At 38.6% G+C, this 13,879-nt stretch overlaps 1 protein-coding gene across 1 annotated transcript in view; it reads left to right on the top strand.

Annotated features, from left to right (window-relative positions):
• LIX1 (limb and CNS expressed 1) overlaps nucleotides 1–13,879 on the top strand; it is a 50,083-nt gene that overhangs the window by 17,754 nt on the left and 18,450 nt on the right. The window contains 1 exon segment of the mRNA NM_001194032.2: nucleotides 887–1,050. Within this exon segment, the coding sequence (NP_001180961.1) occupies nucleotides 887–1,050 (164 nt within the window).

The raw sequence follows: 13,879 nt of genomic DNA, 5'->3' as shown, positions 1-13,879 counted from the left end.
ATGTTATTAGTTTCACTCATGGATTTTTCCGGCCTCCTGCTTATTCCACAACTGCCTTTCATTCTCGTTTAGATTGGGGTAGAAGGAGCATGAAAAGAGTTCCCTTCTTTCTGGCTTTCTCTTCTTAAATCTTTGCAGGCTTAAGAGTCTATGAGAAATGAGAAAGAGGACCATAGATAATCACAGCTTTGGATAAAGTCTATTAAGACAAATGCTCAAAACAGAATGAGATTTTTGATTTTTATATTAAAAATTAATTTATAGAGTAAATTTGAAATACTGCTATATTGTTTTAATATAGGGTACCAAAACCATTTCTTGAGCCTTACTCATTAAGAAATATACACATTTCCATTGGTTAATTTGTATATTTTAACATACTTTAAATATATTTAAATAAAGTATATTCTTTCACAGCTAAAAGCCCCCACACCCCACTATCCACATACCCAGCTCTACTTAAACTGGAACTGTCATACTACAGAATCCAGCTTGCAAATAAGTTTGGTTTTGCACCAGATTATGTCCATCCTTAATAACTGATGGTGTTTCGCCAGGCACGGTGGCTCACGCCTGTAATCCCAGCACTTTGGGAGGCCAACGCGGGTGGATCACGAGGTCAGGAGATCGAGACCATCCTGGCTAATACGGTGAAACCCTGTCTCTACTAAAAATACAAAAAATTAGCCAGGCGTGGTGGCGAGTGCCTGTGGTCCCAGCTACTTGGGAGGCTGAGGCAGGAGAATGGCGTGAACCCAGGAGGCGGAGTTTGCAGTGAGCCAAGATTTCGCCACTGCACTCCAGCCTGGGCAACAGAGCGAGACTGTCTCAAAAAAAAAAAAAAAAAAAAAAAAAAAAAACTGATGGTGTTTCTTGTCTCTTTCAGTGAACGTTGTGTCAATGTTACAGGAATTTTGGGAAAGCAAGCAGCAGCAGAGGGCTGCATTCCCAAGTGAAGGTGTGGTGGTCTATGAGTCACTGCCAGCTCCTGGGCCTCCCTTTGTGAGTTATGTGACCCTCCCAGGGGGAAGCTGTTTTGGCAACTTTCAGGTAAGAAGTAGCCATTAATTTGTCAGTGAAAGTTCATTGGGTTAAAGTAAAGTAAACCTTTTTGTAAAATGGTTACATTGTAAGTTTTCTTGGAAATAGTGAACAAAGTTGTACCATATTCTATGAATGAAGACAGAGGGAAAGGAATTTCTAAATTTGCCAATATCCTTTATAAATACCCTTTTAATTGAGTAAATTATCCCTCAATTTTCAATAACTGGCATAGATGTTTTATTTCTTGCTTATGGATACCATGAAACTCATAAGCAATCAAGTTTCTCTCTTAGTTTGTCAACTAAAAAGCCCAAACGCAAATTTTCAGGGTTTTTTTTTTGTAGTGTAAGTCTACAGAACATAGTATCACATAATTTTTAACACCAACTTCATACCTGATACTATTTATATTTTTACCTTTACTTTCCCTTTGAACTTATTAACTCACTCATTTATTGTATCCTGTTACCAGGTGTATCTGTTTTACATGGGTTCAAATCCTTCATTGAGTGAGGGAAGGGTATAATTTAATAAACAGACTTACAAACCTTTGCTGTCTAAGGGAAGTCAAAGAAGTATTCACAGGGAATATAAACGTGAACTGAGGCATTCAGTTGATGATGTCTTGGCCAATGGGAAAAGGGAAAATGACATTCTTAGCATAGGGAACCACAGCATTTTCAGAATGAGGGAAACATAAGGGTCAATGTGTGTGGCAAGGAACTGTTGGGAGAGGACAGGTAGGCACTCACATCAAACCACAAGAGATGTAAATACTTTGCAAAGCAGTACAGGTTTTATTCTATATAAAATCAGAACCTTTGAAGGATTCTGAGCAGAAGAGTGATGTATTCAAATGTACTTCAGAAAGATTACTTAGGTCACAGCATGAAGATGCTTTGGATTTAAACGATTTAAATGGCCGAGAGGCTGACAGTGATGAGTGCCCATGGAGATGAGCTGCACACACAGCATGCTCAGGAGCTAAAGGTGAAGGGATTTTATTAGGAGAAAGTTGGGATGATACTTTCATGCCTAATCAAGTCTCTTCACCTTCACCTTTACCAGTGGTCAGCCCTGGCTTTAGTCACTGGGTGGGGAACACAGGAGGAAGTGGAGCTGGTATGTGAAAGGTGAAGACGCAGTCAGTATGAAGTGCCTGGAAGCCAAACAGAGAAGAGCAATCGCCTTGCCCTATCCAAAAAAAAAAAAGTAAGACCTGAAGCTCAAGAAGGAGATATGGGTTGAACTTCTATGTTTCTAAGCTGAAGCCATAGCTACAGGTACCACTGCCAAGTGAGAATGTGTGTTATAAGAAGATGATCAAGGAATGCTCCTAGGAACACTTTTAGTGTGGGAAATAAAAGGAGAAAGATTTCTCTAAAAAGCCCAGAGATTTCCCAGAAAGAGACAAAGAACCAGAAGAGGGGATTTATGGAAACCAAGAGATGTGACACCTTGAGACTGAGGATGAAGTGAGCAGGGGTTAGCCACAGGACAGATGTCCAATGAGATGTTTCCACTGACTGTGATGAATGTGAGATCCTTATCAACCTTCCAGAAAGTAACGTCAATGGAGAAAATGGGCTACGAATTAGATTACAGTAAATTACAGTTGTTAGAGTAAAATAGGGGCTTAGAAGTAGAGACAGTGTCCTTCAGTAAGGATTTAGAGGGCTCCTTCCTACTCTTGTGGTCAGCACTGCTTGTGAAAATAGGACAACCTTGCCTATTGTCCAGTGGGGAGCTGGAGACAAAGCATGTTCTGGTCAAACTGACATCGCTGGCTTCCAGACATCTAAGCCATGATTAAAGCTGGGAAGGACAACTAAGACTGAGCCACTGAATATTCTGACAGTTCTCAAATAGCCTGCAAAGATGGGCCAGAATCAACAAGATGAACTGCTTTTAGAATATAAAATAAAAATAAAAAAGTCTCACGATTGAATCAAGATGGAGTGGACTTAGCACATTCTTCAAACTCTTTTCTAGTCTGAAATTCCCTAAAATGTCAAAGATATGTTTTAAAATAAGTAAATTCACAATAGTGCAGGCAGGAAGAAAGGGTGCCATTGGAAGAGATGAACTTTGGAGGCAATTCTGGGAGAGTCGAATCAAATTATTAGGGGCACAGATGCCACAGTCTAAATATATATATATAGGAGAAATGTACTGTGAAAGTAAAGAAGAGCTAGAGAAACTCCAGGGTCACATGAACAAATGCAAAAAGCAGGAGGCAGTCCTGGGGTAATTTCAAGGCTAATCAAAGAACTGCTTTTAAAACGTCTGACCCATTGATCCAGTGACGTGGATCCCCACTCTGAACAGTAGTTAGCAGTATGTTTTTACCTCTGGTAAATGAAAGTGAATTGACTGATGAGGATGATTTGAATGTGAGTATAGAAGCCTCAGAACAGAGCTTGATGTAACCCTAGACACCAAAGACAGGGATGAGAGGCAGCAAAGGGGAAAGAAAGGCAGCCATTGAAGAAGAGGCTCTCCAATCCACATGCGCCTGCAGGTCCGTTATCGAGCATCCTAAGGTGAAGTCTGCCTGTCAACACACCCCACTCAATACGAAGCACCTGGCAGTCCTCTCATTCAGGGGAGCCACTCTAGGGACACAGACATTCTCAATCATAGAGGAAGGTTTTGTCAGCCACCTAACCTAATGTACTTGTTTGTCCATGTATGCCAATGAACATAAGATCACCAAACATTTGAGGAAAACCAAATGCATAAGGGAAAAGACCAAAGGCAAGCAAACAAAAGAACAAAATAATTCAAGCAGCACAGAATGTAAAAGAGTATAACAGTTAATATCCTCAGAAAATTTTGAAAGGATATTTCTCTCTAAAACAGCTATTAAAATGGAGCAAGCAGGGAGCAAGAAAATGAAATATGATTGCCAAATTATAACAATAAGGATAAAGAATTAAAGAGGAACTAAGTAAAGTCTTCTAGAACTTAGAGCAAAAAGACAGAGATGGAAGACAGTACAGGAGACATGCAGATAAATTTTGGAGGTAAACATCAATTTAGTAAGAGCTCTAGAAAGAGACAAAGGAAATAGAGGGGAGGAAATAAATAACAGAGGCAATTTTCTTTGAGTTAAAGAAAAGCATAGGTTGTCAAATTGAAATGGCCCACCATATTCCAAGCAGAATCATAACAGAAAAGCACAGCTCTGTGGTTATGTGGGACTTAGAGACAGCATTCTGCTTAAAAGGCAGATCAAGGGACTTTTTTGACACTGCATATGTACACTATCTGTTTTTAAAATTAGATTGAACATATACGTAGCTTTAGGGAAACTTCAGGGGAGCTAATGAAATGGGACAAAAACTGGCGAACTTGGTTAACAAAATAAAAAACTGTTTCTTTGAAAAGACAAATAAGAAAGACAGATCTTTGGCATTTCTGATTAAGGAAAAAAGACACACCACACTAAGCATGAAAGAGAGGATATAATAGAAGTGTAATATAAGAATACTATATAAATCATTACTCATTGAAACATGAAAACTTAGGTGATATGGACTACTTTCTGGGAACTCTTTACAATCTTTGAAACTCTTCTATAAACATAGCATTTATTTCAAAATAAAAGGTAAAAAATGGGGGCTTCAATGGCTCCCTATTACTTTCTTATTAAAGCCTAAATTCCTTACTCTGGCAATAAAGTTTCTACAGCTGGTCCAACTTTCCCTTCCAGTTTTATCTCCCCGATTTCCTTTTCTGACACTTGATGCTTCTACCTAACTGTTCCTCATGCATGTCTTGACCTCTTCTAACCATTCCCATACTCACATTGAGATCTACTTAGGAAATGCTATTGCCACCTTCTCTTCATATCTAAACCCTGACCATCTCCCGGGACTCCACAAAAATTTTTCAGAGAAAACAAAAAGTTTTCTCTGAATCTCCCTGATGGAACTCTCTGCCTCCTGTGATTTCCCAAAGCAGTGTTCTGTTTCTCTACTAGGCTCAATGTTTTCTACTATATGCTCAAGTTACCTATGTGCGCGTTCTTTCCTTTTACTGAAATGTAAGTTCCAGGGATGGGGTGTGTATCCTTATGTTCCCCATGACTTCAAGCACTGTGTTTTGCATACAGTGCATAAAGTGCCTAATAAATTGTGTTAAGTGAATAGCCAAATGAATGAATAACAAATCCAAAGAATAAATGAAGTTAACATTTGTCCATTCTTGTATGTAACCAATAGCTAAGATTATTCACCTAAGTCTGCAAGATAGTGGGCTAAGGAGGAAAAGTCAGTAACAGTAAAATCAGCCGATATTATTTTGTTCATATCTGTCGTTAAAGTTTTGAAAATGGATGAATTTCAAAGTATTGATTAAAAAGACCTTGTGATTCTCTCTGGATTTAATTTATACATAGCAACTTTTTCCCCACCCGACTCTTAGGACCATAAATAACCAAGATTTGGCAGTACTCACACCCAGGCATGCGTTATATTAGTTCATACATTCATTATACTCTATCTAGAATATAATGCATTTGACAGATTTGTGAATGGATCTAGAAGATATGAGTGTAAGAAATTCTAGTGTTCTTGTTTTTGTTTTTGCTACCCGGAGAAGTATAAATTTTCCTATCATCTCATAAATTTTGACCCAAAATGATAGCACTTCCCTTAGGTAATAAATTCAACATCCTTCTGTGGTCTTAAAAAAAAAAGAAGAAATAGGAAACACAACGAAAAACTGAACACTTCAGCAGGGAGGCCTCTTGGTGATTTCTCTGATCATTTGAGGGTCCCCTTTTCCTGATGTTTAAATCATCATATTTTAAGGTTCTCAGGAGGATTGTTAACATCTTTGCTTAAAAAGATCCAGAATTTCCTGAATCAAGTATGTTTTGAAAATGTGTTTGGGTGGTTGGCTGCCAAATCTGGCCCCTTCACCCATTTGGCCCTCCGAAATATGACTTGAGAAGGAAAACCAGGCGGGAAAAAAGAACGTTTCTCCTAAAGCAATGTGCTTACACTTTTCTTTGTCAGTTAGAAACCATCTTAAATGTTATTTTCACCATATAACATTTCATCATGTTTTTGCCAGGATTTGGACTGTAAGAGCCTACATGCTCATTCCTGCAATGCCTTTCACATAATCAAATGTCACCCCTGTGCATTACAAATCATTTCACGATGGATTATTAATGCCAAGACCATGTGCTGAAACATGGAGAAACCATTATGCCAGCAGTAGCCTTCTTACTGAGCCATGGACGTCACCACCAATGGTGCCAAGTAATTGAAAATACTTGAAGTGGAGTATGGGACCGGATTGTGGGACTAATCCCTCTGGTTTCAGGCAGTTTCATGAAAGCTGTAAGAGATTATGCTCATTCATTCTTTAGGAAAGTAGTATTCAGACTGAACTTTAGTTTTCTCATTAATCAAAGGAAAGCAGTCCAGTCAAAGGCTCTGATGGACACAAACCACTGGTTTTTATGCAAAGAAGCCTCTCACTGAAGTAAATGGGAAGCTTGTGTCCATGAAAGCTAATTAAAGAATTTTCAGTTAGCCTTGACACCACAACCTACAAAAAACAGAAACAGAGTGAGAACGAAAGAGAGAGAGAAAGCAGCCATAGCCCTGCTTTTAGACTAGGCCTTCATAAACTACTACAGGATAGAAAAAGAGATGTGAAAATATAATTTCATTTCTGCATTTCTAAATAATAAATAAAATACTCTACTGATTAAAAATTATTTTTTTTTCAGAAAGTTGTATTGAAACACAGTAGTACTTGTTGGATCTTTTATAAAAGAAATCATTTTCTAATATTACAAGCATTAAGTATTTCATGTATTCTAGACATATTTTCTTCATGCCACTTTTGTCTAGGCAGTTAATCCTTCCCTAGCCACATATCATGACCATGAAAACTTGCAGTAATTTCCATTTTTTTACAATAGAGCAATGCAAAGGCCATCAGAGCCACGTCTGGCTCCCCTCTTGATGAACTCAGAAGGAAAGCCACTCATTGTTGCAGCAGCTGTTTTTGCTTCCAAATCCAAAAGGGAACTTGAGTATTTTATCTTATTTTATATTTTGATTTAAAGGGTTTGTGATTCAAGTTTTGCTTTCAAGTCAGTGACATGGTCTTCCACATAGCATCTGCTGGAATGACTTGAATTAATGAATTTCATTCTTATTTTGACTAACAAGCAAAAATTTCCTTGAATATAGTACTAGAGCATGTGATTATTTATGCGCACGAATTATGATTGAATAAAAAAATGCATCCTGGCAAAGACATTGATGTGATAGCTCGATCTATTTGGAGTGTGAGACACTCATCAGGGCATTATATCTTTTTCACATAAGTATTTTGTTGTTAAAATGGCTTCACAGAAAATAAGTACAGGTGTTAAGCACTAGGTTCTGGTACTTAGGCTAGTTGAATAATGCCAAGCACTCTATGAAGTTGAGACATTCAGTTTTTCCATAGGCAAACTGTTGATTGACCTTTCTTTTTTCCATTTGTAACCAATGCTTGGGGTTGCAAAACAGGGCTGTAGAGTAGTGAGATGCGGGGTGGAACATAGTGCAGATGAGCTCCTTGCAAAGCTCTGTCTCTAAAAGGCAATGAATTCATTTGAAGGGTTTTGATTTTTATGCCATTCTGGTTTTCAAACCAAAGCCACTGCCTATGCTGATATCTAGAAAAACTATTTTTCCAAGGAGCATACAGCCTTAAACAAGGTGAGGAGTATTTTGTTTAATTTTAGTTACTTAGGGCAGTAAGCATACTTCACCTGCATTATCAGACATAAAAACGCATTTTATACTTTCATGCATTAAATGAGTCTTCTCAAAGTACATGGAATTAAAAGTACATTTAAATTACAATAAACTAAGTTTGTAAAATTAAGTTTCTCCCAGTAGAGGATGACGAAGAAAATTTGATTAATTCATACACTCGACTCAATGGAATTGTAATGCTCTTTTTGCTGAGTGTTAAATAAGGCCTGGCCTTGACATTCCATATCCCAAATAGGGATTTAGTTCCTGCTATAAACTTGAGACTATTGCCCAGCACTAATGCTGTTTTAATGCCTAGTATTTCTATTTGAAATTATCCATGACCTCTTCTCTGCCTCTAGGGTGGTATACCTTGACTCAGATGGACGACATGCTATGCAATGTAACTTAACTTCTAAAGGAGGTATTTCCTGGTGGAAATCTCCACAGGAAAGCATCCTGTTTTATAACTAATGAGACTCAAAGACGGGAAGGTTAGTTATAACCATTTGAAAGTCATATGTCAGCTAATTATCAGACCTTAATGAGTTGCCCATGAAATTGGGAGTGCATATTGCTTTAATGAGACCCTTTATTCCCCAGCCTCCTTCCCTAACTTTAATCTGTTTCTTTTTTTTATTAAATAAAGCAAATAGAAATTCTTGACCTCCAAATATAGAATATAGTGAAAGAAATGGTTAGGAAAGGCCACAGGGTAAATAAGGACTTTGGACTATCTCCACAGGAGTCTCCCAGCCCCTAATTCATAAACTTTAGAAAGATGCTCACCGGCTCAGTGAGTTGCTGAGTGGGGAAGAAAGCCTGACTCCATCTCTGCCTAACCCACCCCCCATCCCTCTTATGCAATCAGAGCCAAGTCCTTTCACATCAAAGCAACTATAAAAATAAACCCAAATCTTGAGCCCTGATCAATTCATCTTGTCTACACCTTAACTTGAAAAAAAGAAAAAGAATAAAAGAAAAAAGAAAAGAAAAGGAATAAAAGCTCAAGGAGCAAAGCACAACATAGGCTTGTAATAGTTACCAGGGACCTTGGTCTAGGTATGTGTGTAGAATAGCATTGCGGCAGAGGTAAATGAGGAGAACGCCAGGTGGTTTATATTATAAAAATAACATTCTGACCCACCATGTGCATGAAACATTTCTTTCAGTTGACAGGAACTGGTGAGTTTTCTCTGAAAATTGGACTCCCAGAGCAGTCCCCTCCCCCACACCTAGCTAAGACCCCCATCCCCAGCACACACAGAGCTCTAAATTGTTCCCAACATATTTGCAGCCACCCTGACCTATGGATAGACACGATATTAACTTGGGTGACTGAGTTCCAACGGTTGCCCTTTTTCACATCACCATCTGGAAGGAGAAAAAATGCTAATATATCCACAATTAGATAAATTGGAACACATGCAAATGTTCGTGCTTTGGTCAGGGTAGTCAAGGTTTTAAAGCACTGAAAGGGGGTCCGTTACCAACAGGGTCTGGTTTGTGGCATTCTTCGTGAAGGCTTGCTGTCAGGATGAAACCGAGGTGTTGGTGACACTGACCAGAGCTGTCAGGCAGTACGCACAAACTCCGCAAGTCACTTGCTAAAAGTCGGACTCCAAGTCACAAAAGCAAAATGTTCCCAACCACCTGAATGACAGACCTAACAGCCGATAGGATTTGGGCAGGAATTCTCACCTCTCACAGAGTCATTTGGTTTTGCCACCTCCAAAGTCCCAGCTTTGGAAAACCCCGTGGGTACCATGTGCTATTGAATGAATGCCACCTAAATAACACTGACCCACCCTTGACCCCAGTGAGGATGGCATCTTCAGCTTTGAATCTGCAAATAGATACAATCTGTCACATTAGCTATTACATTACTGTTTTTGTTTGTTTGTTTTAAAATCCTGCTTCTTACAGACCGAGTTTCAACTCCTTGGCTACCATTGGGAGGCACCAATAAAAATGCGCCTAAAATGTGTTTTATACATTTTAGATCTGGAGATAATTTTTCTCCTGATGTCTTTAAAACACATGTATGAATAATTGTAGAAAGTCTGTTGTTTAAGATGGAGAGAAAGTTACTTGTATCGATGTCCTTCCATATACATTTCTAAAGAAAGCACTGTAGTTGGGATGTAAGTACAGTAAAACCTTGAGATGTAGAAACAACTACTCAACACATGTATCCTGCCTGTTTTCTAATACAAAGCATGGAAAAAAATCATTAATCAAATGAGGGCTACCAGGAAAATTACTGTTTCACGTCTAAATTGCTTCAGCTTGGCCAGAAGATGGTTCTATAATTAGTAACACACCTACAAATAGTTTTTAAAGTATTTCACAAATAAGTAATGAAAAAAACTAATTTCTTATTAGGCATTTCTATTTATAACACATACATGACTACCAAAATTTTATTTCAATTAATATAAGAACTTCTGCTAATGCTAAATAGTTAACTAGTCATTATTTTATTTCAGGACAGCCTACTGGTCAACAAATTAATCTTGGTTGAATCTCGACATTACATAGGGCGACACCCTGGAAAATAATCATAGAAGAAATAAAACCTGCTAAGCGGAGAAATGAAATTGAGACCTCAGTTAGTTAAGTCAGTAGTGCTTATGTACTTCCTAAGGACCTAATTTTAGAAGAACTGTCACAAAGGACTTTTTTAAACCTGAATGCTACTTTCCTTGACTCTTGGGTAGAAGCAGTTTCTCTAATGAGAAATTAGCATTTCTGGTGTTAGCAGAAGTGGCTTTATAATGAAGACAATGAAGCTTCTGCAGAGGCTCCTTGTAAGTCACAATGCCAGCTTTTTTACTTGTAATTTCATATTGTTTTTCTTAAACAGGGGCCCCCAAATTGTGTAAGCCTCAGGCCCCACAAAACTTGGTTCTGCTCCTGCCTGTTAGAAATGAGACATGGCAGGGGCAGAGGTTTCAGCAACGCTCCTCTAAGAGTTGTCCTGGGTCCACATGTGTCAGAATCACCTGCAAATCTTATTATATGCAGACCCCCCACCAGGACACAGCTGAAGAGATTCTGATTCAGTAGGTCAGCTTTGGACCCAGGAATACACATGTTTAACAAGTTCCCAGGTAATTGTACTATGAACACTAAAGTTTTTGAACTCTTGGTCCAAACTCCTGGCCTAGGCTTGGCAGCAATCTTCATAGTGTACCCTATAGGGTCCTGGTGGCTTGTTGGTCATCTTAATCTATGATAAAATACAGGGCCAAAATGAGTTAGTCTTGGGGGGAATTTTTTATTCATCAGAGCTGGGGAAGTTTATTTTTTGTTTTATTTATTTATTTATTGAATTTTAGTACAGACAAGGTCTCGCCACATTGCCCAGGCTGGTCTCAAACTCCTAAGCTCAAGTGATCCTCCAGCCTCAGCCTCCCAAAGTGCTGGGTTTACAGATATGAGCTACCTTGCCTGGCCAGGGAAGTTTCATTTAAATGACTTTTACTCTTGAAGAGTTATCAATACTTCTTGAAATGTTAAGCAACCTTGTGTGGTAGAATTCCAACCTCTCTTGGCCCCGTACTTAATCAAGAGAGTACTTCCGGTTAGAATGAGATGCTTCCTACAAGGTAACATCTGATCTCTGGTCTAGTCACAGTTGGCCTTTCTATCTCCATTTTCCTTCTCCCTATAGTCCAGGAAAGCATCCAAAGGAGAACAATAGGAGGGAGGAGGATATTGAGATAATTTCAGCATATTCCCATCCTCAATGAGTACCATTTATCCCCACAGTGTACTGCATCTTGCTTGGCCTTTTGTTGTAAACGAACTCAAGTTTGTCATGGGAGGAGATATCCTTGTAGTCTTATATCAAAATGACCCACAAAAGCACAAAGTTGAAGCTTTGTCTAAAATACTGTACTGATTTAGGACATGCTATGTGACCTTAGGCAAATTATATATCCTCTTTATTCCAAAGTGGGTGGCCATTTCTATGAAGAGCAAAATAGCAAAGTGGTTAAAAATCTGGACTCCCAAGTCAGAGAGACCTGAGGGCAAATCTTGTTTTGTTCACATCTTAAGGTGCATAACCTTGGAGATGTACAACCTCCTTAAGCCTTTATTTCCTCACCTGCAAAATAAGGATAATAACAAAACCAACTTTATAGGATTGTTGTGATAACAAAATGCGATAATAAACATAAAGTGCTCAGCATAGTGCCAAGCACATAGTGCCAGCAATGTAGATTATTTCATTGAGACTTCTTAATTACCTGTGGTGAGCAAAGCCTTTGTATTAGTTATCTATTGCTGCATAAGATGTTGCCTGTAACCTTACAAACATTTATTGTCTCGCACAGTTTCCAAGAATCAGGGCTCTGGAAGCAGCTTAGTTGAGTGGTTTTGGCTCAAGGTCTTCTAGAAGGAGGTTGCTTTTGGTAAGCTGTCAGCTGGAGGTGCAGTCATTTGAAGGCTTGATCAAGGTTGGAGGATCAGTTTCCAATCTCACTCAGATGGCTGCTGGCAGAAAGCTTTAGTTATCTGCCATATGTGACTTTCCATGGGACTGCTCTTAACATGGCAGCTGACTCTCCCCAAAGCCAGTGACTTTTCCCCTTGGTTCCACTTCTCTTACAAAGAGATGGCAAGTGAGACCACGACGGAAGCCATAGTGTCTTTTATAACCTAATACGGGAAGGGATTTGCCATCACTTCTACCATATTCTATTGGTTACACAAACGAACTCTGGTGCAGTGTAGGGGAGGACTACACAAGAGTGTGAATGCCGGGGGACAGGGGTCACTGGGGAATCTTACCAACTGGCTACCACTGTCTTTGAATAGCTTTCCTGAGCAATGCCACAGTCACTCTTTTTTTTTTTTTTTTTTTAACTTTAATTTTAGATCAGAGTCAGGAGGCTTTGAAATGATTATAGTGGTTTATAATCTACCAGCAAATGAAAGGCATCTGAACATCAAGATCAATGTCTGAGTGAGGTCTCCTGGCCACTTGGAAAGCATGTGGCTCCACATGCCTGAGAAATTCACAGCTGACTTTAGTAAAATCTTGACTTAAATATCCCAGCTCTGCACTTTCACAAAGTACAAAGGACAGAAGTTGTCTTTTATATTAACAAGTAAGAATGGTTAACAGAAAAGACATGGTTTACAAATCTATATTTATGATTAGGGCCTGGCTGAAAAATAGCAAGAATAAACTGTATAACCTGGGAAGCCTAACTGTAGCAGGAAGTTACTTTGAAATAACATCATACTTCACTCGCTCCCCAACCGATGTCTTTGACGACTGGTTTGGACACATCCATAAAATGTCCTGTCACTTACCATATTTTATTTTCTTACAGTGTTTCCCACTGTTTGATAGTAACTTTAACAGTGCCTGTTCTTACAGCAACATTCACATTCTGATTTAGATTGCAACCAAGTAGATTGCCGTTTGGTTAAATTTCTTCCCCAAGTAAAGATTCTTATGGGTTGAGAGGTCCCATTAAAAGATCCCTAGAGAAAAATATGCAGCCCTTACTGGCTGGGATTTGTAGTTCTAGAATTTAGAAGAAAGCGGCTGGTTAACATTATAGACATTTTGAAGTACTTGTCTTTCAGAAATGCCAAGAACAATAGCAAGAAAAGCCCTTTGATGGCTCAGAATTTATTTTATTTTATGTACTTATTAATTGGAACACTTTCTCCCCCATTTTAAGCAAAGATTCTGTACATTGAAATAATAAAATAAGCATCGACATGTGTCTGCCTTAAAATCTTGATATTGGTTAGGTCTCTAGTGCTTTTTCATGCTTTCTGGGTAAAGGCTCTTTCTGTTCTCTCAGCCGGGCTGCACTTTGATCTCCCAAGCAGTGCCATTTGGTTGTAAATGTATGTGGTGCTTTTGATCTAGTACTTAACTGGTCTTATTTAAAATAGATAGCTTCTTTTATCTAACTAGTGTTTACTAGGTCTCTCTCTCCATAAAAGATGGTTTAAATTGCTATTATTTAGATAGAAGTTGTTTCTGAAGAGTGCCTGGATCTGAATCTAATTCTCTAAATTCTAAAACCCCA

This window comes from Macaca mulatta, chromosome 6, assembly GCF_049350105.2.
Source record: "Macaca mulatta isolate MMU2019108-1 chromosome 6, T2T-MMU8v2.0, whole genome shotgun sequence".
Classification (NCBI taxonomy): Eukaryota; Metazoa; Chordata; class Mammalia; order Primates; family Cercopithecidae; genus Macaca; species Macaca mulatta.
Note: the sequence above shows the minus strand (reverse complement) of the source record. Positions and strands in the feature narration are given on the sequence as shown.